This window comes from Grosmannia clavigera (assembly GCF_000143105.1).
Source record: "Grosmannia clavigera kw1407 unplaced genomic scaffold GCSC_113, whole genome shotgun sequence".
NCBI lineage: Eukaryota > Fungi > Ascomycota > Sordariomycetes > Ophiostomatales > Ophiostomataceae > Leptographium > Leptographium clavigerum.
The window spans coordinates 2,660,687-2,684,164 of NW_014040831.1; the positions used below are offsets into that span (position 1 = coordinate 2,660,687).

Below are 23,478 nucleotides of genomic sequence, written 5' to 3' on the forward strand. Positions count from 1 at the left end.
GTGAGCAGAGACAGAAAAAGGGTACAGAGTTGAGTGCAGAGTGCGTTAGTTCATTTTTTATTTCGAGCCTCCAAGCTGCCAATTACAGTGGATCCCCAACGGGAAGGCGCGTTTCTACGGAGTCGTACTCCGTACTCTGTACTTCTTATGATCAAATGCTGACGTCATCGAATACTACACGTTCTTCTCGCGCGAACCCATCACCCTTTCAAAGCTGTCCAGCACCATCGTCAGCGAGTGCCACCCGCCCGTCATACTGCGCAGCCGGCTGTCGTACGAGAGCATCTCCTTGAGCGGCACACGCGCCACAATTTCCAGCATGCGCGTCACGCCGCGCTTGGTCGCCCGCAGCGACTGTACAGATTCGTATGGGTCGGCCGGCGCGTACACCTGCCCGAGATTGATGGTCTTTTCGGCACTTTCGGTACTTTCGCCTTTTTCGGCTTCGGCACTTGGTCGACCACTCCCTCCCTCTCGCACCTCGTGCACGAACCCGCCGCGCGACCCCGTGATGTCGCGCTGGATCGCGCCTGCGCTGTCATCCGGACACCCAATGTGCACCAGCATCACCGGCTCTAGCACCGCCACCGTGCCGTGGCTGTGCGCCTCACGCAGTGCCCCGCGCACCGCTTGCAGCGCCGCATTGACCACGTGACCCTCCGTGCCCGCGCCGCCATAGTCTGCCTCGACGTCAAACTCGAGCACCACCCGGCAACCATGCAGCGGAGATCCACGTCGGGGCCCTCGTGCCATCGCCCCGTATGCGCCGCTGAACAGCTGCCGGCTGAGCTCGTCTGCGTCAAACGGGAGCCTGCCGCTGGCCGTCGTGAACCGGATCTCGTACACGTTGCCGTCACGATCGATTGTGCGCCTGTATTCCATCTCTCCCGCTTCTTCCCTCTCCCCCCCCCCCTTCAACGGCGCAATCGTCGCCGTGCAGCCCGCTCGTCCCGCCTTGTTCGCAATCACCCGGTCGTACACGCTGTGATGCCGCGCCGTCGCCGCCGTCAGACACTCCTTGTAGTCGACCTGCACGTCGCTGAACGCTGCGTTGACCTTGTACGTCGTCTTGAGCCGGTCAATGGCAATGTCCAGGTGCAGCGTCCCCATGCCCGACAGCACAAATGTGTCGAGCTTCTCGTCCTTACTCCACCGCAGGCTCGGGTCCTCGCGCGACAGCTTGCCCAGCGCCTCCTCCAGCCGCTTCGTCTCGCTCGTGCCGTATGCCTCGGCCGACACAAATGCCACCGCCGGCCGCATCTCTGCCGGTCGGATCGTCATCGTCCGCAACCGCGCCACCGGCATTCCCCGGCTATGGCTCGGCAGAATGTGCAGCGTGTCGCCCGTCCGTGCCGCCTTGAGGCCCGTCACCGCTCCGATCTGTCCCGGCGACAAATACGGGATCTCGCCTACCTGCGCCGCCGCCACCTGCACAATCTGAAACGGCTTCTCAAACAGGCCCAGGTTGGCGTTCCACACCTGCGCGTTTTTGTGCAGCGCCCCGTGGTACACCCGCACAAACGTCAGCATCCCGTGCGTCCCCGGAAAGAGCGCCGGGTCGTTGACCACCTTAAACACCGACGCCACCGCGCCCACCGACGGATGGTGTTGCTGTGTCGTCTTCGTCGTCTTCGCCGTCTTCGCCCGCCCGTCGTCGTGTGCTCGCAGCGCCTCGCCCAGCGTCATCGTCTCCGAGCCCCCCACCTGCACCTTCACGTCCGGCGCCTGTTGCGGGCTTGGCAGATAGTCCACGATCGCGTCCAGCAGCGGCTCCACGCCAATGTTGCGCAGGCTCGAGCCCGCAAACACCGGCACCACGAGCCCGCCGCTGTTGCGCACCACTCGTCGAATGCTGTCCACGATCATGTCTGCCGGCAGGTCTGCTCCCACCTCGGCAAACGCTTCCACCAGCTCATCGTCGTCCTCGCATAGCCGCTCCACCAGCCGCGTCCGCGCCGTCTCCAGTTCCTCCCACAACCGCTCGTTGCTGCGCACCGCCGCCTCCGGCACCAGCGTGCACGTCCCGCTCGCCGTCCACTTCATCGCCCGCCGTCGGATCACGTCCACTACCCCCACGAAGCTGTCTTCCTTCTCCCATAGCGGCAGCTGGCACACCAGCGGATATGCATTTAGTCGTGACGCCACGTCCAGCACCGCTCGCTTGAATGATGCCCCATCGCGGTCTAGCTTGTTGACGTATACGATCCGCGGCACTCCGTACCGCTGTGCCGACGACCACACTCGCTCCGTGTGCGCCTCCACCCCCTTGACCGCGTCGATGATGCATACCGCTCCGTCCAGCACCGGAAGGCACCGGTCCACCTCAAACCGAAAGTCCTGGTGTCCCGGCGTGTCGATCAGGTTAATCGTCTTGGCATTTACCCCCTCCGCCAGGTGCTGTCGCGGAGGCCAGTTGAAGCTGATGGCCGCCGACTGGATCGTGATACCCCTCTGTCGCTCCAGGGGCAGAAAGTCCGTAATTGTGTCGCCATGGTCCACGTCTGCAGCAGCTGCGTTAGTAACAGGCTAGGCCATAACCAACACGTATACACATACTCCCCAGATGCCGAGTCACTCCGCTATAGTAGAGCATGCGCTCTGTGGTTGTCGTCTTGCCCTGCAACAGCATAGGTCAGCATCGGACACGTCTTATTCAAGTGTCATTCTCAGCGCGATTCACCTACCGCATCCACATGGGCAATAATCCCGACATTTCGTATGTCCTCGATTTTCGCATCGTAGTACGCCGGCCCGCTAGAATGTGCTGCTCGGACGAAACGCAGGCTGATGCTTGTCTTCTGGACGCCAGCCAGAGAAAGCAACAGCATACGCCCTCGGCAACATCGCGCAGCTGTCTTCTGGATAATCATACCAGCTCGGTGACCTTTAGAGCTTCATGCCTGATGCCTACACCTTCCCGCCCAGTTCTTCAGCCACTGCTTAACGTTCACTGCATAATCGCAGTCACCTGATAAGGACCCACTGCGAGCTCTTTGTCCGCCTCCACCCTTTTGACGCCACGTCTCAGCCACTTTCTCTCCTGTAGCGCAGACCTTTGCTCACCAAAAGCCAAGGCAGCCGGCAACGAAGCTACCGCCAGCATCAACGGCCACTCAGCGCACCGAAAAGTCCACCTCCCCCCGCGAGCCTCCTGTTTCCTGCTCCCACCGTCGTCGGGCTGGAGTCAAGCGGTCGGAACTTTTCAGAGCAGGCTTCAAAGGCAGCCAATCGGTCTACTTGCAGCTGTGCGACCTCGCAATAGACACTGCTCCATTATCAGGCATTTAATTGACTCTCACCAGCTTTCTCACCTCACCTTGCGACCAGACTGGATCAGCAGTCCACGACACCACGACACCTGCCCCTACATTGGCACCACACGGACGTACTCCTGCCACCACAGCAATTCCATACTCTCCTCCAACATGGACTACAGCGCCTCTATCAACGATTCCGACAACGCCGGTGTCGATCCCTGGGGATCTCCCGAGGCATCTCCCCGCCGCCACCAGACCGGCTTTCGGCCAGCGTCCGATCCGTCGCAGTCGCCGTATCAGCAGCCGTTTGATACCGCTCATATCGCCTCGGGGTCGGACCGATCCGATGCCGGCATCTTTGGCTCGGACAACCCTGACTATCAGCGTCCAGAAACTGCCACCAGCGTCCGGTCCAACACCAACACATATACGGATGGGAGCTTAGCCGAGACCTTGGTCGGCCCCGGCTATGATGGCGACTCTGCTGCGCAGTACAATCGCCAGGAACAGTTCCAACAGCTGCCGCCGCCGCAGCAACAGCATCAGCAATATGGCCAAGGTCCACTCCCTCCCCAACCGAATGAATCCTCCAGATTTTCCAGCGAGACCGCTACCGATCCTCTGGTCGCTGCTGGGCCTCAACGGCTGCCTCAGCCCAAGTACAAGCTCCAGGCCAAGATCACCGCACTGGAGCGCACCGGCCGCAAAGACCCCATTTTGCGGTTTGACGTCCATGTAAGCAGCTTTCCTGTGCTTTTATCGGCTTTCGTTCCCCTTACTTTGCCGTATGCTTCTCTGCCAATTGCTCCTCTGCTAATAGACGGTTATCAGACAAACCTCCCCAGCTTTCGAACCACGCAGATACGTGACATTCGCCGTCTGCACTCAGAGTTCGAAAAGCTAGCAGAACACCTTATATCGGCCAACCCCGAAGCCCTCGTGCCTGCAGTACCACCGGCCTTGACATCGGCCGGTGCCGGCACGGAGGAGGACGAGGCCCGCGTGAAAGCGTTGATGCAGCGCTGGCTCAACTACGTGTGCAGCAACGAGGTCCTGATGCACGACGACGAAATGGTCCTGTTTGCCGAGAGCGACTTTGGCTACAGCCCCATGCACAAGAAGAGGCAGCCGGCGACGGGCGTGCGCCGCAAGATCCTCAAGCAGTTTGCCCCTCCGGCTGACGACACGCCTGAGCTGCAGCAGGCGCGGCCCGCAGTCAAGCTGTTTTACCTTGGCACCATGGATGCCGGTCACAAGGTGGACAAGCTCGTCAAGGCCCGAAGAGGTGTGTGTTTAATCGAGGGGCCTTTTACCTGTGAAGCTGCTTGCTGACCTGACCGTTCCCAGGACTGGGACTGGCCGAGTCGGACTTTGGTGTCAAGCTGGGCGCCATGAACGTGCAGGAGCTGCACCCGGGGCTGGCAAACGCATACCGGAAGCTGGGCAAGGTGATCCAGACGGCAGGCGACTACCAAGCGGCGCAGGCGACGGCGGAGGCGACGACTCTGGGCGACCCGCTGGCATACCACTCGACAGACGCGCTGATCTTCAAGGAGACGCTGACAAATCGCCAGCTGCTGGTCCGCGAACTGCTGCAGGCACAGGAGAACTCGCGCAGCCGGCTCAACGCAGCCGACCGACTCAAGGCCAGCTCGAACGTGCGTCGCGAGAAGGTCGACGAGGCCATTGCCGCGCACGCCGACGCCCACCGGCACGAGTCAGAGCTGATGCAAAAGACAGCGCGCGTGACCCACAACCTCGTCTATGAGCGTCGCCGCTGGTTCGCCCGCACGTCTGCCGACCTGCGCCTCAGCATCCGCGAGTTTGTCATCCGCGAGATCGAGGCCGAGCGCCGTACTCTGTCGCTGCTCGAGACTGTCCGTGGCGACATCCGCAGCATCGACAACTCCGGTGGCCTCAGCCGCCTCAACCGCGAGTCTCATCCCGCTACCGTGCGTCGCGTCAACCTGGCCTCCAGCCAGGGCCCCAAAGGCGACGCCTGGAGCGGCGTACCGCGTCGCTCCGACGCCCTTCTCGGCCGTGGTTCTGTCAACACCACAACGGGCGACGACGGCACCGAGGACTTTGATGGCGCCAGCGGCTCCGTCGCTGGCGTTGCTGGCTCAGGACTGCTAAAGGGCTTAATAGGAGCCGTCAGCGAAGAAGAGGACGACGACCGGGTGGATGCGCGGAATGCGGCCAGCCGGTTGGCTACGAGCACGTTCTGATTGCCTAACGAGGGGGCGAGGCGCGACGGCGGCTCTTGTCACTGTTTTCCTTGTTTCAGTAACATGCTTGTTTCATTTCTTGTTTCTGCGGCATCATTCCATTACGACATGCAACAACGGCTTTCCATGTTGGCAAGGAGGCAGACATCACCATTCGATGCAGAAGAGAGGGACTGCCTGGACCATGTAGTTGAGTATTTCATGTCCAGAAGGCGGCTCGTCCCTCGTGTCTCACACTACTTGTTTTCAACACAAAATTCTGTATCTCTATTTGCTCTCTGTATCTAAAACCACTCCCTCGGATCGACTGTTGCGTGGCCGATGTCCCCGACGAACATATGCAGTCTTCTCACGTTCTCCCTGTATTGCACCATTGCTGCCTGATGGAACGATGTCCGGTTCATGTTTATGGGACAATGGCCGTTTCTAGCACGATGTCATTCGTTTGCGGTGTGCTCGCTTCAACATGTGGTGTGGCCTGTCTGATCCTACATCCAAACAGGGCAACAGCCCGGTGGCGGATAGAAAGAGTTTTGAGAAAGATTGAGCAGTCCGCGCCGGAAACTGCAAGGTATCTTACCATTGGCCGAGACGAGCACCAAACTGGGACCCGAGAACATGCCTCGTAACGCCGCGCTCTTGCCTTCTTCCCACTCCAGGAGGATCGATTGACGCACAAGACTTGGCCCACTGTATGGCATGCTTGACCGGCATGATGCCCAACCCAATTGACAATGCCGGCCAGAACCAGCATAATCCAGGCAGCATTCACGACATCAGGGCGCCAGAATATCGCCGTCGGCTACATATCACCTGCAGCAAGCGCTGACATGTTAGGTTTTATCTCGACGCGTGACGTAGAATTGCAGGTTTAGTAAAGTACTGGGTAGAGAGCATAAATGACCAGAGTTTCGACGGGGATTGTCAAGAGTTCAATTTCGTCAAAGCGGTTAGGAAATAACGACGCGCAACAAAGGCTAGCACGAATAGTGGAATCACGGACAGACTGGAAGGGGAATGGGCAAACAGCTAAGAACAGGGGGTGATATTACGAGTACTCATGCTCTACAACGTACTGTGCATCAGAAGATGAAAAATGTCGAGGAAAGAGAGCGAGAACGGACAGGGAAATTACCAGCGGTTTCACTCAAAAATACACCGCAGACCAGTTTGGGTACACTTTCGTCTAAGAACCGTGCTACTCGTGACCGTACAACCCAATTTACGTACAGTTTTTGACGACAGGCAGTCTTGAAGCGCCTTCCTGTTAAGAGAATTGACGTCCCTCTTTCTATCTTGTTACGTCGTACAGTTTGTTGGAGCGGCACCCCTCATAATCAATAAAATAGTCGGAGAATAACAATAATGTGATTTTACAGAGAAATGGCACGGAACAAAGCATGCAGCTATATCTCTGCTCGGCGACCTCGGCGCTCTGACAGTATGAGCTCCTGCCGAGCACACGACTACTGCATGGCGGCACCTGCAGGAGCTCGCTCAGTACCAGAGGTGGAGAGCAAAAGGGGTGAAGTGAAAAGCGAAAAACAATAAGCACGAGTCAAGCGATGACGTCGTCATGCTGTCTCTGTCTGGACCTGCTGCTCATCGGAAGACTCGGTTTCTGGCCGTAAAAGACGAGAAGATGAGACGCCTCGAGAGATGAGTTCTTACCAGTACTATGTAGCTTCAGGCTCGTTAGCGCCAGTGAGGCAGCATTGTAAGCGGCAACGGCCAATGCGCTAGGGCAATGTCGAAAGGCCCATCTGCAACCACAGATCTGCTTCATGCGCCTCTGGGCGGCCACACACTGGACGCTACGAATGCGCACACACCAATGACCAGCTCCAGCCATTGAATCCAGACTCGACTGTCCAGAAAACTCGAGGGACGGCTCGATGCAGTCAGCCCATCAACTTACACCGCAGTCGGCCTCTGTGCATGGCATTATTGGACAATGAGTCGCGTTGCATTTGCGTCTTATCTTCGGTCTCGACTTGCCGTCCATATCTGAATCGCGCAGCTCCTATTGCGCTGTGAAATGTGACAGGTCATCTATGCCATGCAGTGCACATAGTAGCATTTTCCAGGGTACCGCCCAAGTAGCCGCCCACGAGCCTTGCTCAATGACTATGTATTTGCAATGCATCTTACAGCCCAAGGGCCGCCTATCAGGCTACGGGTCCAGACCACTCCTCTTTAGGTCTCCCTAATGCACTCCCTGAACGCCACACTGGACTTGCATCGCGAGCAGTGGCAGCTGGTAGGGCGCTCCTGCCGTCTCGGACATGCAAATGGCACGAAACTGTACCAATTGGGAAGTCATGAAGGGTTGGCGAGGCACTCGAGAGCTCCTTCCCCACGTATTGGGCTTTCTACATTGTATGCCGGCAAAACGATGATGTGAAGCTCCTGCAGGAAACCGTGAGCATCCTGCTTCCATCCTGCTCGTACATACAGAACGAACCTACGACGTACTGGAGCTTATTACGCGAGCTCCACACACACTTGCACGCCCGTCACATACATACAAAGTAAGAGCATTACCTGCACACGACGACCAGATTCACCCCCTCCTAAATCAGGAGAGGTGTTTCTATCCCGAGGAAAGACGGCCCTCCCGTGCTTATTTGTGTAGCAGTAGCCGCTGCAGACGGCGGAAACACACTGCCCGGCAGACATGTGTCGGCTGTACGGCACGCCCCAAGACTTTCACAATATGAATGGTATCATCCAACATGTTTTGGAACGGTCGGGGTGGAGCCCTAGCACAGCTGTGAGTCCACTCTCTATTATCTCACCTCGAGCTAGTCAAAGAGTGCGTCTGGACTCTCAACATCCCCTGCTCTGGCTTTTTGCCTTGGGTCCATGTGGCCAACAATGCATGGCTGGTAGGATTTGGGCTTTGTCTACTTCACCACCCCATGAGCACCGTGCATACGAGCAGCTCATCTGGTCCAGGAAGATAGGACATGATATCAGTTCCTCTCTGCCTCCATCTTAGAAGCAAGGCCGACTAACACCCGGGAGCACACGGACCACTCCTCCGCAATCGTGCCGCTTGTACTCCGTACGGAGCATTACCGAATGGATACTCGTCAAGTACAACGTACGAAGTGGTGCCGAAGAGGCTCGTTGCCCTGCATGGCCGACCAGTTACCGAAACCAAGTGCCCGCTCCGAAAATCCTTCCTTCACACCCTCAGCTTTGCTACTGCCCCTTGCCTAGTCCCGGAATCGCAGCGTGCCCAGCACCGATAGCTCGCTGCTGTCTGACTGGCCACTCTGCTGCCCAAAACCCTTGCCCGATCTTCGATAAGTCGCACTCACGATGTCTGGCTGCATTTGTAGCACAGAACTGCAACATCACCAGACCCACATTCGCATCTAGGCATGACCTCCAATCCATGTTCCCATGCACCGGCGCGGTGCCGACCAGCGCTGCTCGAATCGCTATACACCCAACTACACAGGTCGAGCGGCTTACCGTCCATCGCTGTCTATGCTCGATACTATGTGAATTAGTCTGTTGCGCATATTTTCGTGCCGGCTAATCCTCCATGAGAAAGGACAAGTGGAAGGATGCAAAGACGAGACGAGCCGCTTTGGGTAGTTGGTCTTCTCGCCACTCATCCCCTATAGCGGCCCTTGTTGATCTGCCATCCTTAGCTCTCTTCAGCACACCCTTTCTTCTTCCTTGTCTCCGCACGCGTACTCTGTAACACCCGCCCTTCACTTCCCGTCCTTTGTGCCACTTCTTTTTCTTTTTCTGGCTTTCCCTTTCTAAGCCATGCCCATGCCGGTCGGTCCATCCATCTCCCATAATATCCGCCGTCTTCTATGCTGATAAAAAGGCCGGCCAGCTTCCGTCTTCTCTTCCTACAGTTGCTCATTTCTTTGTCCCAAGTCTCTGGTCAATCTGCTTCCTACCCTGCTGCTTCATTTTTCAACTCATACGTTCACACTACATAGTACTGCATGTGATTTGAAACAAGAACATATTACAACATCACCCGCCGTTTACCCACGCCTCCACAGCCAACTCTTACACCATCCCACGCTCTCCCACGCTTACACCCGCGCTACCCATAGCTCGTCGAAGAGCCTCATCATTTTGACATCTTTACTAAATCTGCTTGAAGAACGGTCATACGGTCTCCTCACCATCCACTCACATGCGCCTTCACCCCTGTTCTCCGACATTCGACCTCAGACTGCCCCCCACGCTTCTGATCCTACAGTTACCGTTCGACACACGAGCTTAGACCCCCTCCCCCTTGTGCGTGTTACTCCATTGGCTTGTGTATCAGAAGCCTAGCAAAACTAGACATGGCTCCCACCGCCATGGTTGCAGAGGCATACTCGCCGCTGCCCACATTTTCCAAGGCATCGACTGTTAGCGCCTCTGTTTTGCATGGCCCATGCGACCTGCGACTGGTGAGGACCCTCATTTCCCTACCCCAGATCCGACGGACGGACGAGATCTTAGGTCTTTGGCCGAAGCATACTAATATAATTTGTAATATCCAGGAAGTACGAAGTATTGAAGACCCGGGTGCCGGCGAAGTGCAGGTCGCCATAAGATCGACAGGAATCTGCGGCTCCGATGTGTCTTACTACAAGAAATTTGCCAATGGAGACCTCTGCGCCTGCATGCCCCTGTCTCTGGGCCACGAGTCGTCTGGGGTCATTGTGGCCCTGGGCCCTCAGGTGACAGGTTTCAAGATCGGCGACCGAATCGCCCTCGAGGTTGGTGTGGCCTGTGGCAGCTGCACCGTCTGCAGAAAAGGGCGGTACAATCTGTGCAAGCAAATGCGCTTCCGGAGCAGCGCCAAGAGTGTGCCACATTTCCAAGGCACACTACAAGAACGCATCAACCATCCAGCCCAGTGGTGTCACAAGTACGTTCCCTCTTCTCGCTCGTTCAGGAAGGAAATACATGCTAACGCCCCTTTCAGACTTCCGGACCACGTCTCCTTTGATGCAGCTGCTCTTCTCGAGCCTCTTTCGGTGGCCATCCATGCTGTGAACCGGGCAAGCCCTCTGCCCGGCTCTACGGCCCTCGTCATCGGAGCTGGCACCGTTGGCCTCCTGACAGCCGCCGTGGCACGCGCTTCTGGCTGCTCCGAGGTCACAATCACAGACGTGGACGAAGGCCGGGTCAACTATGCTATCGCTAAGGGTTTTGCTACACATGGTTTGGTGGCGCCACGGCCATTGAACCTTTCGCCTAGTAGCTCGTCCATCTATACGGAGAGCTCTGGCACATCGACCCCGGCCGAGTCGGGTGCTACGACGCCAGCATCTATTTTCTCACTCTCCAGCCAGCTGGATGGTGCCAAGAGCCTTGCCGCTGACCTTTTGGCACTGACCGCTCCCCCGGCGCACTTGCTTTCGGACGAGGAAAACGAAGGTTTTGACCTGTCTTTTGAGTGCACCGGCAAGGAAGTCTGCATGCGTACAAGTCTGTATGCCACAAAACCTGGCGGCAAGGTGGTCATGGTCGGCATGGGAACGCCCATCCAGACACTGCCACTATCTGTTGCGCACCTCCGGGAAATTGACATCATTGGCATTTTCCGTTACGCCAACACATATGCGACTGGCATCTGCATGCTTTGTTCTGGTGCTATTCCTAGCCTAGACGACATGGTGACACATCGGTTCAAGGGCCTAGATGCGGCCAAGAGTGCCTTTGAGCTTGCCTGCCGTACCGCGGACAAGGACGGCAACCTTGTGATCAAGGTTGTGATCGAAGCCTCAACGGATTGAAGTGAAGATTTCATGTTGCAGAAAAGTGCATTTTCGCAATCTGCCATCTATGGCGGGTGCAATTTCTATTTGTTTCGTGGCGACAAGGGCCATGACGATCAGACGACGCGTTCTAGAAGCTTGAAGGTCGATGCTTGATCTTCTTACTTTTGGAACAAAACAGGACGAGCAATGAATGGCCTGCGCCGAGAGCAAGTTGCTGCGTTACTGGGTATAGTCCTACTGTGGAAGCGGGACTTGAATTGAAGAACTCTGGGCAGGCTTTAGACGATACCACTTACATTATATGAACAATGGGGTTTCTATTTTCTTCACTTGATTGATTCTAACGTTGTGTGCTTCTTGTCTGGGCCAATGGCAACTCAGTCCTTTCGTGATGTCTGCTTGCACTATTAAGGAGAACGTCAAACCCATGCTGTTTCGAATATAGACGCGTGTTGGCTGACAAGCGGTCGATACTGTGCCCTATGAGAGCACCTCGCCGAGTGTCATATCGCGTTCCTGGCCCTCAGATACCACAAAAAAAACCCCATTCATCATACACTGGACATTTGAGAAATGCATCTAATTTCCCCCAGCACCGTCTCCTCAGCCAGTTCCGTCCTTTCATAATGAACCCGCTGCCTCTTTCTTATTTCTTCTTTAGTAATACCGAGCTTGCTTTTGAGCACGGGTGGCTTTCTGACTTCAATCATCTTATAGCAGCATGTCGAGACCTTGCGAGCCGTCACCTCCACCGCCAACGCCGCCTCCTCTCCCGTACTGCCGCATGCCTCGGTTGGACCGAGCGTTGTCCACCACGCTGAACTTGCCGCTCACCTGCCGCACTGCCGCGATGTTCTGCATCACGTCGTCCAGCAGCAGCGATACCAGTTCCACGTCGTTGGCCTCGCGCTGACGCTCCTCCTCATAATCTCCGCCGACAGGTGGCGGCACCACCAACGGCAGCCGCTGCACCAGTGCTTGAATGGATCGCAGGATGGGGAGGGATACTTTCACGCCGGTATCGGCTCCAGGAACGCCCTCGCTGCCACCACCCTCCTTCTCGGCCGCCTCGGCCACTTCCAGGCTCTCCAGATACCTGGTCAGCAGCTGCAGACGCGCGTGCAGCATGCGGATGGCGTTTCCGCGTGTCGTCAGCGTAGCGATGAGCTCTTCATCTTCGCGTGAGAGAACCCCACTTGCGGCCGTGGTGCCATCGGTACCATTGCTGCTGCTGCTGCTCTGTGCAGGTGCATCGGCTGCCACCAGTCGCCGCTTACCGCGGTTTCCCGACTCAATCGCCACAGCCCGATCACGGCTGTTGCTGCCTGCTGCAGTCCCGCTGCTGCTGTCAACAGCCGAGGCGTTGGCCACGCCACCGGCCACAAAGTCGATGCTGATCATCTCGGCATCCCCCGCCTCGACGACATAGGGGATTTCGCGGAATTTGATGACCATCTGAGGCGCACCCCCCAGCTGTGCGGTAGTTGTGGCAGACGTAGGCGCTGCTGCTGCTGATGCAGAATCAGCCATTGCCGTCTCATCCCCAACGTCTGTCATTTCCTTGTCTGCGCTGCTATCGGTGGTTTCACTCGTTGGCCGCCGCCGCGCTGCGGCCACAGCTCCGTTCTCGTCCGGCTCGTAGTTTGTTTCGAAGATGGTCAGCGGCAGCTTGCCGCCAACCGAAGGCGATGCTAGGTCTTCCGGGTGGAAGGCCAAGAAAACCGCCGCTGTGGATTCGCCGCAGAGAGGCATGATCTGCTCGTGGACCTGCAATATGTGCGGTGTCGGGCCCTCTCGGTTCAGCACCGTATACCAACCGACAAGGTCGAGCTGACGGTCCTTATGCACCGTTCGCACTGAAGGTCTGCTGTTAGCCTGTAACGTCCTCGTCGCTGATCTTTCAGCCCATCTCTTGACGTCTGTTTCTGAGCACCTACTTTGTTCTAGGCGGTCAGTAAACCATACGGGACTAAACTGTGCATCGCCCTGGTCGTTGGTAGCCACCAGAAAGTCAAAGGTGTGCTCAAGCGTAACCTGGCGGCCATTCTGTTGGCCGAGCAGGGCACCCACCACAGGTCCTGACTGCTTGCGTAACGAGTGCCGGGTGATATGGTCAGAAATGGAAAGGAGAACGAGAGGGTGCAGAATGGCTGGGACGGGGTTGGACGCCTTTTGCGTCGACAGGAACGGATTTGCCGCAGTCATGTTGTCCTCTGATTTATCGCTTGAGACCGAAGCCGGTCAGCTGAGAATGGCCGGCTGGAGTGGGCCTGACGGCGAGAGAAAGCAGTGAACGGTAGCAGCACGAGTGCCTGAGATACAGAGCGCCTTTGGTATAGCCGTCTTCTAGATTGTCGGTAGGCCGGGAGTAGAGAAGCTGAGCGTCGTGGGTGAGATTTCGGGCTGCCTGGTTGTCTGTTGGAAGCAACCCCACTACAGCCTCTTTCGGCAACCACCAAAAACGCTTATGTGATTGGACAGCCCTAGTGGGCCCAGCATATGGGAAGAAGCTGGTATCAAAACGACAAGCAATTGTTGCATAGAAGCTATCGCTTGTATACATTCACTATTCGATCGTCTAGGTATGTATACCAATCTCTGAGAACGATCGATGCCTGCTATACACTGTCATACATGCATGTATCTCGCACATTATAAGCAATGCTCTGATGGGGCTTAGGAGACTGCCTTCGCGTGCCTTCCTAAACAGTTTCTCTACAGCAGTTCCAAACGGCAAGCACATACGGAGTACGTAATGCATCCTATGGTGGGGTGTAACTATGATCCGGTACACAGCAATAGTAGCAATCGTTAGCAGCCGACATATGCCGTGCAATAGTGTGACTTTTTGCTCTATTATACTCCGTAGCTGATAAGCGATCCAGGAATTGAAAACGTGGCGTACGATTTGTTGCAGACAGAGCAATGCTTGCAGCCCCACAAATATGGCACATCAATTAAAGAAGCGGAGTGAAAGACGCGTAGAACGCGTCGCAGTCCCCACGAAATCTTGTGAGCGACAAAGTGCAGGCGATAACCCTGCAAAGCTGCACATTTACGGTACAGGACTATGCCAAAACCAGGACGGAAACGCACGCGGAGCCAGGCACACGGCGGTCTAGATGGGACGGGCGACGATGACAGCAACAGTGCGGACATGACGGATGTGCGACTAGGAGATGACGAAGGCCAGGACAATGCACGGCGACAAGCACATTGGGATCTTCCGGCGGGATACGACGACCGAAACCGAGCATTTCTGCAGGCGTTCATGGCCCGCGGGGCGCTGAGCTTCAAGCAGGTGCAACATCTGCTAGCAGGGATTTTCAACGCTGAGCGCAAGCGACAGCAGAATGGACGGGAAGAAGCTGGAGACGAGGGGCTGCTGCAGGCAGACGAGATCAATCTGGACGACATGCGGGAGTTTGTGAGCAAGGCCCAACAGGCGCTGGCGCCGCTGGACTTTGACATCCGGAGCGCGGTGGACCAGGTGCGCAACGAGCGGCTGTGGGCGCTGGTCAGCACGGACAGGGATCCAAAGTCGCATCTGGCGGTGTTGCTGACGCCGCGCAAGCTGGCGTTTGTGCACCGGCTGCTGGCGGCGATGTTTGACACGTACAACACGCCGCGGCTGGAGGCCATGTGCATGACGGAGCAGCAGGCGCTGAAGCTGTCGCGGCCGCCGCGGACGACGTCCCGGGCGAGCGAGGTCGGCGCTGGCGACGGGGGGGGAACACAGGCGGCGGCCAACCGCGACAAGGGCCTGAAGCACTCGGTGGTGCTGTCGCTGCTGCAGTCGCTGGTCCGGCAGGGCTGGCTCGACAAGAGCGCGAGCGGGTTCTACGCGCCGACGACGCGGGCGCTACTGGAGCTGGAGCCGTTCCTGGTCGAAGCCTTCAACGATGAAGGGGGCGGCACAGACGCCTGGCAGCGCATCAAGTACTGTGCAGCCTGCCGAGACGTGGTGACGATCGGGCTGCGCTGTGCTCAGACGACGTGCACGCTGCGGCTGCACGACCACTGCGAGACAGCCTTTTGGCGCACACAGGCCGGTGCAGCCGGCGGCAACCGCACATGTCCGCGCTGCCAGACGGCGTGGACCGGAGGATCAGCCGCAGCGGACGCGCAGAGCTATGTGGGCGAGCGGGCGATCACGCTGACCGACGTCTACAAGCGGCGCAAGCGACAGGGCCGGCCAAGCGAGGGCGTCGATGAGCTCATGCGCACGGTGCTGCCGCGGACGGTGCCAGCAGCCGTCATGTCGTTCCGGGCAGGACAGGCGTCGCAGGCGGATGATGGCGAAGACGACGAAGACGAAGAGGGCTAGCGGCAGCTGAGCGATAAGCAGGACACGATACAGGTTCTATGGAGGGCGAATAGTCAATGGCAGATAGTGGCCCACGGTCCAATCAATGCAGGCGGCCGTCGAGGCTGTGTATTGCATGATGATGGTAGCCAAAATGGGCCAGCAGCAAATGACATCACTGTGGCGGTCTAGGCCGCCTGAAAGTTGACGTTTTAGCGCCGATGCTAGCGTGTATCTAGGCGGCCGCCCATCTGAGTGCAGAGTGCAGCAGGCTGTAAGATATGCTACTTTGGGCAGAAAGATCAGCTCCTTGAAGTTGTCTTGCGCACAACATACAAACGCGCAAACTTCAACCGCGACGATGCTTGAGTATTTCACCTACAAGAAGGTCAAGAAGCACCGGCAGGAGACGAAGGCGAAGGAAGAAGAACAAAAGGCAGCAGCGGATGATGTGCTGGACGCAGACGAGCAAATGTTTCTCGAGCGGCTGACGCAGACGGCGAGCCATTCGGACGGTGAAGACGGGGATGACGGCGATGGAGAGGGTGACCGGCCGGCGCTGCCGCCACGGGCGAAGACGCCGGAGCTGATTTGGGACAGCGAGAGCGAGTCGTTTGTGCGGGAGGACGAGCGGCGCGAGAAGGAGACGAAGGGAACGAAGGAAGCGTCGACGTCGACGGTGCCATCGACATCGACGAGCAGTTTCGGGCGGCGTCTGTCGCAGCTGCTGGGGCCACGAAGGGACAAGAGCGCCGCCCATCTGGTCGTTCCTGGCCGCGCGGACGTGAACGAGACGACGGCCGAAGAGGAGGCGCGCGAGCGCGACGAGATGGCGCGGGTGCTCGAAGAGCTGGACCAGGCAGCGAGAGGAGACGAGGACGAAAACGACAAAAACGACAAGACCAAGACCAAGGCCAAGAAGATGGCCTTTGCGCTCTCGTCCGAGTCGACGGAGCTGGTGCGACGGTTCGTGGTGGTGCTCCGGGATCTCGTCGGCGGCGTGCCGACGGCAGCAGACGATCTTCGTCATCTGCTGGACGATCGTGACGGCACGCTCTCGCGCGGTTTTGAGCGGCTGCCGTCGGGCCTGCGCAAGCTCGTGGCCCAGCTGCCGGCCAAGCTGACGACATCGCTGGCACCCGAGCTGCTCGCGGCCGCGGCCGAGTCCCAGGGACTCGCGTACGAGCACAAGGACGGCTCGACCCGCCCGACGGCGCCAAGGCCGCCGCCAAGGCCTTGTTTCTGCCGCTGCTGACGAAGCCGAGCTCGGTCGTGAAGATGCTCAAGGCCATCATGAACGCGCTGAAGCTGCGCTGGCCGGCGTTTATCGGCACGAGCGCCATCTGGAGCGTCGCCCTGTTCAGTGAGTCTTGTTCTCGTTCTTCCCTTCCTTTTCCCTTTGCCCTTTCACTTTTCTCCTCTCTTCCCTCTTTCTTGCCTCTCCAATGCTAACGTTCAGTCCTCCTCTTCGTCCTCTGGTACTGCCACAAACGCGGCCGTGAGGTTCGTCTCGGAAACGAGGCTCAGGCCGCCGCTGCGTCTGCTGCTGCTCTCGATACTGCCACGTCCGTGACCATCGAGGCACCCGTGGCCATCCGTACGTTTTCTCCCGACGACGTCGACGTCCTGCCATCCAGCCACCTGTCACCACCACCTATTGGCAGCGGGGCGGCTGTGCCAAAACCGGAGTAAAGGAAGGAGCGGCCCATCACACCTGCCTCTTGTATTTCTGCTTCCTTTTCGCCCTCCACTGACTTCCTCTCATCTTGTCCTCTTACTTCTCGGTTTGTTCACTGCTTGGATTCTGTAGTCGGTCTGCTGCATCTTTCACATCTCAGCTTCGTTCTTAGATAGAACAGCAATAACTTGTTACTCTTGCTCCTGCCCCTAAACGCTCGTTTATATTGCAAGTCTCGCATAACGCCGTCTCCCACTTTGACCCTGTCACCTTTTCCCTATCAATCACAGACAGACTCCCGACAAGTCACACAGATATTCCCTCATCCATGGACATATCCTCGTTCACGTCGCCCGCCGGAGCATCGCCGCCACCGGCCTCGGCCTTGCATCCGTCCAGGACCCAGAAGTAGACCTCGTCGACCAGATCGTACACAATGTCCTCGGCAATCTGCTCTTCGTAACGGTCGGCCACGGGTCTCAGCTTAGTCAGCGACGACGGTGCCAGCAGTCCGGAGCCGCGGTCAGCCACATCATCGCTGCTGCTGCCGCCGCCCACGTCAACCATCATCACGTCGTCGGCCGCGGCGGCCTCGAGCTCCGGCGGCGGATACCAGAAGTGCGGACCAAAATTGACCTCGACAGCGCCACCTCGGAACGTGCTCACGGCCGGATAGTAGCCCAGCGTGCCGTCATCCAGCCGCTCGCGCGCGCCCTCCTGCATCTTGGCATTGGTCGATGAGGCCGGCGGCAGGAACGACAGCAGGTTCGTGAACGGCGTTCCTTGGAGCACCCCGTTCTTGTACACCCGCACAAACGACCCCGGCAGCGTCCGCAGACACGGTACTGCGTGGTTTGGATTCGGCGGCTCTATCGCACCCGCCGACGACGTCGACAGCGTCGGTGCTGCGTTGGCCAGGTCTTCCAGCTCCTTGATTGGCAGATAGTCAAACTTTTCAAACACCAGCTTCGACGTCTGGAACCGGAACGGGTTGCGGTCTCGAAGCACGTTGGGCCCCTCGGCCGTGTCGCCATTCCGGCCGTCTGTCTGGTCATCTGTTTGCCCATCTGCTCCGTTGCCGTCTTTCCCGTCCACCAGATCGACGGCCGGATTGTACGATCCCTGCACAAAACCTTGCGGTGCAGCGCCTCGGACGGCAGCTGGATCTCTAGCCCGATCACGTCGCCCTCGCGAATGTCCTCGTCGTCCAGGAAACAGTCCTTGGGCCGGGACATGTGCATCTTCTGGCCCTTGCGGTCGCGCACGCCGTAACCATAGGCATCATAGCCCACCGGCGCATCGCGCGACGCCTCCCGCCGCGCCCAACCCATGCGCACATGTCCTCGCGCGTCTGGCTCGCCAGCCTTGGCCTGCCGCACGATGCCCCGCGTTACTTTGCACTCCCAGTACCACCGACCCTGGCGTGCTGCCACGTTGGCCCGTGTCGTCCGGAAGCCTGCGTCGCCGTTCACCTGCAGCCCCGACTGGTCGAAGAACATGCCTGCCGGAGCGTCCTCAAAGCAGAAGTGCGCATAGTGCGGCTTGGGCTCCGTCTGCCGGAAGTAGTTGATCGACGGGAACCGCGGGTCGGCGATGCCGCTCTCGTAGACGTAACCTCTACGGTTGATGGGCCTGGTGGGAGAACATGGTCAGCTTAGCTTCAGCTCCAATCAGGCCGTGCATCTTCATCTTCATCTCAGGCCATGACATACTGCTCTGTAAACAGCTCGAAAAACTCAACCTCCTGTCCGCTGGCTACCTCTGCGCTGTGATGGCTGCGGAAGATGGGGCTCGCCGGCTGGTCAAAGTCGCTCGGCCGCAGCGGCACCGCCAGACGCACCCGCACTGGCAGTCCGTCGCTGGGTGTGCTACCATCCACAACCTCTGCACCGCTGCTGTGGATGCTGCCGCTGCCACCACCACCGCCTGCGCCCGAACTGTTCTCTTTGCGCCTCGGCTCGGGCGTGGCTCGTGATGCTTCGGAGCTCTTGGACTCGCGCTTCTTCAGCGAGTCCTTCTTGGTCCGCTTCTCGCGCGCCGGCGCCACCACGGACACGTCGGGCGTGGCTCGCGAGTCGGGATTGAGTGGCGATCGCACTGCCGGCGTGTGGTCTTCGTCGCCGAGAGCGCGCTTCTGGGGAATGGTCGAGAGCAGAGACTGCGGCGGTACAGCCGTCTCGGCCGGCGAGCCATCGTCGGATACAGCAGCCAGCGCCATGGGCGATGCTACTGTTGGTGCTGCTATGGATGTGGCCGTCGCAGCAGCTGTCGAGGAAGCAGCCGTGGGAAAGGGAATATGTGGAGGAGGAATGGGCGTCACTTTCACGCCGTGAGGAGGACCCCGAGATGCTGCGTCGGAGACCGGTTCTGCTTCCGAAGCCATGATCGCCCAAGCATGAGGAAAGGGTGTGTATGCGCAGCGTCGTGGAGAAGGACGTGGTGCCTCACAAAGAGCCAAGATATACCAAGTATTGAGGCTCAATACTCCGTATATCTGAGTCAAGATACGCGTTTCTGCTAGCTCCTCCTGTGTGGCGCTAGCTTATTCGGGCCAATGAGCGGCTCTGCTGGCCACTGCAGCCACAGTTCAGCCTCGTCAGGCCCGTGCTTCAAAATTTGTCCTGCTTTGCCAAAAAAGCCAGTCGCGTTCTTCGCCAGGTTTCGCTCACTGCCATCCTGTACGCATCCTGCGATCACCACCGAGTCTTGACGAGTTTCGATCAGCTTTCCTGGGATTGATCAGCCGAATCACCTGTTTGTTTGAGAAGCGCGACGAAGCAACGAACTGCGAAGAGAGAGGAAAAAAGATCGCCCCTTGGGAGAATCGGTCGACGGCTGCAGCCATGGTGGCGGTTAAAGGAGGCGTGTGGACGAACATTGAGGACGAAGTACTCAAGGCAGCCATCTCCAAGTATGGGCTGAACCAGTGGGCACGAGTGTCGTCGCTTCTGGCGCGAAAGACGCCCAAGCAGTGCAAAGCACGGTGGAACGAGTACCTCGACCCGAGCATCCGCAAGATCGAATGGAGCAAAGATGAGGACGAGAAGCTGCTGCATCTGGCGAAGCTGATGCCGACGCAGTGGCGGACGATCGCGCCGATAGTCGGACGGACAGCGAACCAGTGTCTGGAGCGATACCAGCGGCTGCTGGACGACGCGGAGCAGCGCGAGGCATCGGAGCTGGGGCTGACGGGAACGGATGGCGGCGATGCGCAAGCTCCGACGGCCGACAACGTGCGGCGGCTGCGGCCGGGTGAGGTGGACCCGGACCCGGAAAGCAAGCCGGCGCGGCCGGACACGATCGACCTAGACGAAGACGAGAAGGAGATGCTGAGCGAGGCGCGGGCCCGTCTGGCGAACACACAGGGCAAGAAGGCGAAGCGAAAGGCACGCGAGCGGCAGCAGGAAGAAGCGCGGCGACTGGCCAACCTGCAGAAGCGACGGGAGCTGAAGACGGCGGGGATCAACATTAAGGTGGTGACGCGCAAGCAGGGCGAGATGGACTACAATGCGGATATTCCTTTTGAGAAGAAGCCAGCGATGGGATTCTACGACACGAGCGAGGAAATTCAGCGCAACGAGCGGCAGCGGGAAGCCTTTGACCCGCGGCAGCAGAGCACGACAAACAAGCGCAAGGGCGACGAAGGCGAGGACGCCGGGCGAAAGAAGCGCAAGGGCGACAAGGACGGCGACCAGGCGGCACACCAGGCGGCCATGAAGGCGGGCCAGATGCAGCGGCTGCGCGAGGCCGAGCAGAGCAGCAAGCGACGGGCGTTGGTGCTACCGGCGCCACAGGTCAGCGAGACCGAGCTGGAGGAGATTGTCAAGATGGGGGCGATTGGCGAGCGGGCCAACATGCTGGCACGCGAGAGCGAGAACGAAGCGACCCGTGGCCTGCTGCAGAACTACTCGACCGTCCAGACGGGTGCACCGATCCGGACGCCGCGAGCAGCACCCGAGGAGGACCGGGTAGCCAACGAGATCCGCAACATCCGCGCCCTGACCGAGACGCAGTCGTCGCTGCTGGGCGGCGAGAACACGCCGCTGCGCGAGGGCGCCGGCTCGACCGGCTTCGAGACAGCCACGCCGCGCAAGCAGGTACTGGCGACGCCGAATCCGCTGGCGACACCGCTGCGTAATGGAGGAGGGACGGGCGGGGCGTTGGCGACACCGCTGCGTCCAGGGCAGACGCCGTTGCGGACACCGCGGGACGGTTTTGCGCTCAACGCAGGCGGCGAGCCGATACCGGTGCGAAGTCGGCTGGCCCAAGGCCTGGCGGCGCTGCCGAAGCCCAAGGATACCGAGTGGGACCTGGAGCTGCCCGAGGCGGAGGAGGAGGAGCGGCGACAGCAGGCGGCAGCAGACGAGGCAGCCCTGGTGGAAGATGCGGCCGACCGCGACCGGCGCGAGCGCGAACGGCTCGAAGCTCAAGAGCTGCTCGCGCGCAAGCGCCGCACACAGGTGATGCAGCGCGGCCTGCCACGACCGTCGACCGTCGATCTAGCAGCCCTGCTGGAGAAGGCAGCTGGGCTGGACGATGCGGCCGAGGCGCTGGTGGCGCATGAAGCCGCCCTGCTCGTGGCCAACGATGCGGCTCAGTATCCGGTGCCGGGGTCGAGGAAAAAACAGACAGGGTCGGGGACGGCACCGCAGCTGGATCGCCTGGAAGACGGCCTGCTGGCCGAGGCGCGGCTACAGGTGCTGCTGGAGGCCAGAAAGGCCCCGGCCCCAGAAACAATCACATCGGCCTGGGGCGGGCTCGTACACGCGGCCGCTGCTGGCACGAATGCGCTGCTGCTTGGGCTGGGGTGTTACGACGAGGACGAGGATGAGATGGAGCGGGTGCGCTCAGCATTTGAGGTATGTGTGTGTGAGAGAGTGTGTGTGTTTGTCTTGAACCAAGCTGACCAACAGTCGGTGCACGAGGCAATGCTGGCGTCGGCCGAGAAGGGCGCCAAGCTGGAGAAGCGGCTAGCCGTGCATCTGGGCGGCTACAAGCACCGGGCAGACCTGCTGCGCAACAAGATGGGCGAGGCGCACGAGGCGTTGCAGCGGGCTGAGGCGGCGCGCAATGGCTTCGAGATCCTGGCCCGGTCGGAGGAGGTGGCCATCGGGCGACGGCTAGCTGCACTGCGTCAAGAGGTCGCGTACGTCAGCCGACGCGAGCGCGAGGCCCAGGAACTGTATCGGGCCAACCGAGAGGAACTGGCATCGCTGGGGGTCAGGGTGTAAGGATTTTGTTGTGTTGTGTTTTCGTTGTGATTCTTTTCCTGTTCCCTCCCTTCCTGTTTTATTACTCTACGTTGGGGCGTAATTATGCTGTTTCGATGTGAGACCGGAAGATATGCAACCAAAGTTCGGAGTAATACGGAGTAGGCACGTGTGCTATAGCCCTGGAAAGCATTACATCGGGCGGATGGGATCGATCGGCTAGCCCTGCAGCTCGCCTTCAGAACATTCCAGGCGGCGGATGTGCTAACCAAGCCGGGACAGCGCCCCAAGCTCGCCTGGCTCTGCCTGAAGGACCCCTCTCCATCCCCCCACCACGGCCAAACCCTTGGCTGGCGTGTGCGTGTGCTGTACTCCGTGCCAGCGCTCTTCTCTCTTTCTGCTTCTCCTCTTTTCTGCCAATGGAGAATAGATTCCAGTGCTCGCGTCCGAACACGTCTGCTGCCAACGAGGCCATCCCGCGCCGGAAAGCCAGAGCCGTGTTGGGCCACACGGCAGATGTGTAGAACTAGCGCTGCTGCAGCCCAGTAACATGCCTTTTTTTCCATAGTATCCCTGTATTCAGGTTCTTCTTCTTTTTGCCACTCGATTGTCCGCTCGCACCCCTTTCCTCTGTCCATTTCCTTCCTCCTCGGACGAAAAGCCCGGGAAAACAGGGACGAAAACGCTGGCCAGCAGGTCACAGAGCGGTCGAGAGCCAATGGCATCTGATCGCTTTCCGGGGGCGTTTGGCCAGCCAGTTCCCCGGCATTCCAGCCGCATTATATACACACCGTATTCTCCTCTCCTAGCTCCAGCGGTCAAAGGGCCTGCTCCGTCTTTTTCGTTTTCGTCGTTTCGTCTTTTCGCCCCCCCCCTCCGTCTCCCCGTCCCTCCTTCCTCCTTTGACCTGCCGCGCCGCCACGAGACGGTCTCTCTCGCTCTTGCCTATTTGTCTGGTCCTCGCGCCTTCCTGCCCAACACGCCGACGCCATTTGGTCCAGCCTTCTGCCAGCGGTGACATTTCTGTATCTCTCCCTTTCGAGAGA

General features: G+C 58.9%; 8 protein-coding genes across 8 annotated transcripts; 5 read left to right on the forward strand and 3 right to left on the reverse strand.

Moving 5' to 3' along the window:
• Nucleotides 1–174: 174 nt before the first annotated feature.
• Nucleotides 175–2,828, reverse strand: CMQ_3520 (translation elongation factor; the record flags this gene model as incomplete). Its single annotated transcript, XM_014319458.1, has 3 exons — nucleotides 175–2,501; nucleotides 2,557–2,617; nucleotides 2,685–2,828. 3 exons carry the CDS (start codon nucleotides 2,826–2,828, stop codon nucleotides 175–177), a joined length of 2,532 nt encoding a protein of 843 aa, XP_014174933.1.
• Nucleotides 2,829–3,425: 597 nt separating this feature from the next.
• Nucleotides 3,426–5,485, forward strand: CMQ_3850 (vacuolar protein sorting-associated protein vps17; the record flags this gene model as incomplete). Its single annotated transcript, XM_014319788.1, has 3 exons — nucleotides 3,426–3,992; nucleotides 4,119–4,542; nucleotides 4,605–5,485. 3 exons carry the CDS (start codon nucleotides 3,426–3,428, stop codon nucleotides 5,483–5,485), a joined length of 1,872 nt encoding a protein of 623 aa, XP_014175263.1.
• A 4,325-nt stretch (nucleotides 5,486–9,810) lies between these two features.
• On the forward strand, nucleotides 9,811–11,253 carry CMQ_3702 (zinc-dependent alcohol dehydrogenase; the record flags this gene model as incomplete). Its single annotated transcript, XM_014319640.1, has 3 exons — nucleotides 9,811–9,918; nucleotides 10,012–10,382; nucleotides 10,440–11,253. The coding sequence occupies 3 exons, from the start codon at nucleotides 9,811–9,813 to the stop codon at nucleotides 11,251–11,253; spliced, it is 1,293 nt and encodes a 430-aa protein (XP_014175115.1).
• A 696-nt stretch (nucleotides 11,254–11,949) lies between these two features.
• CMQ_3798 (cop9 signalosome subunit 6) lies at nucleotides 11,950–13,443 on the reverse strand (the record flags this gene model as incomplete). Its single annotated transcript, XM_014319736.1, has 2 exons — nucleotides 11,950–13,094; nucleotides 13,176–13,443. The coding sequence occupies 2 exons, from the start codon at nucleotides 13,441–13,443 to the stop codon at nucleotides 11,950–11,952; spliced, it is 1,413 nt and encodes a 470-aa protein (XP_014175211.1).
• An 865-nt stretch (nucleotides 13,444–14,308) lies between these two features.
• On the forward strand, nucleotides 14,309–15,565 carry CMQ_3478 (DNA repair protein; the record flags this gene model as incomplete). Its single annotated transcript, XM_014319416.1, has 1 exon — nucleotides 14,309–15,565. The coding sequence occupies one exon, from the start codon at nucleotides 14,309–14,311 to the stop codon at nucleotides 15,563–15,565; it is 1,257 nt and encodes a 418-aa protein (XP_014174891.1).
• Nucleotides 15,566–15,905: 340 nt separating this feature from the next.
• Nucleotides 15,906–17,236, forward strand: CMQ_4133 (uncharacterized protein; the record flags this gene model as incomplete). Its single annotated transcript, XM_014320071.1, has 2 exons — nucleotides 15,906–16,782; nucleotides 17,004–17,236. 2 exons carry the CDS (start codon nucleotides 15,906–15,908, stop codon nucleotides 17,234–17,236), a joined length of 1,110 nt encoding a protein of 369 aa, XP_014175546.1.
• A 292-nt stretch (nucleotides 17,237–17,528) lies between these two features.
• CMQ_4180 (histone-lysine n-methyltransferase) lies at nucleotides 17,529–19,605 on the reverse strand (the record flags this gene model as incomplete). The annotated part of the gene is made up of 3 exons (XM_014320118.1): nucleotides 17,529–18,269; nucleotides 18,356–18,854; nucleotides 18,935–19,605. The coding sequence occupies 3 exons, from the start codon at nucleotides 19,603–19,605 to the stop codon at nucleotides 17,529–17,531; spliced, it is 1,911 nt and encodes a 636-aa protein (XP_014175593.1).
• A 460-nt stretch (nucleotides 19,606–20,065) lies between these two features.
• CMQ_3967 (cell division control protein) lies at nucleotides 20,066–22,453 on the forward strand (the record flags this gene model as incomplete). Its single annotated transcript, XM_014319905.1, has 2 exons — nucleotides 20,066–22,081; nucleotides 22,136–22,453. The coding sequence occupies 2 exons, from the start codon at nucleotides 20,066–20,068 to the stop codon at nucleotides 22,451–22,453; spliced, it is 2,334 nt and encodes a 777-aa protein (XP_014175380.1).
• Nucleotides 22,454–23,478: the final 1,025 nt, after the last annotated feature.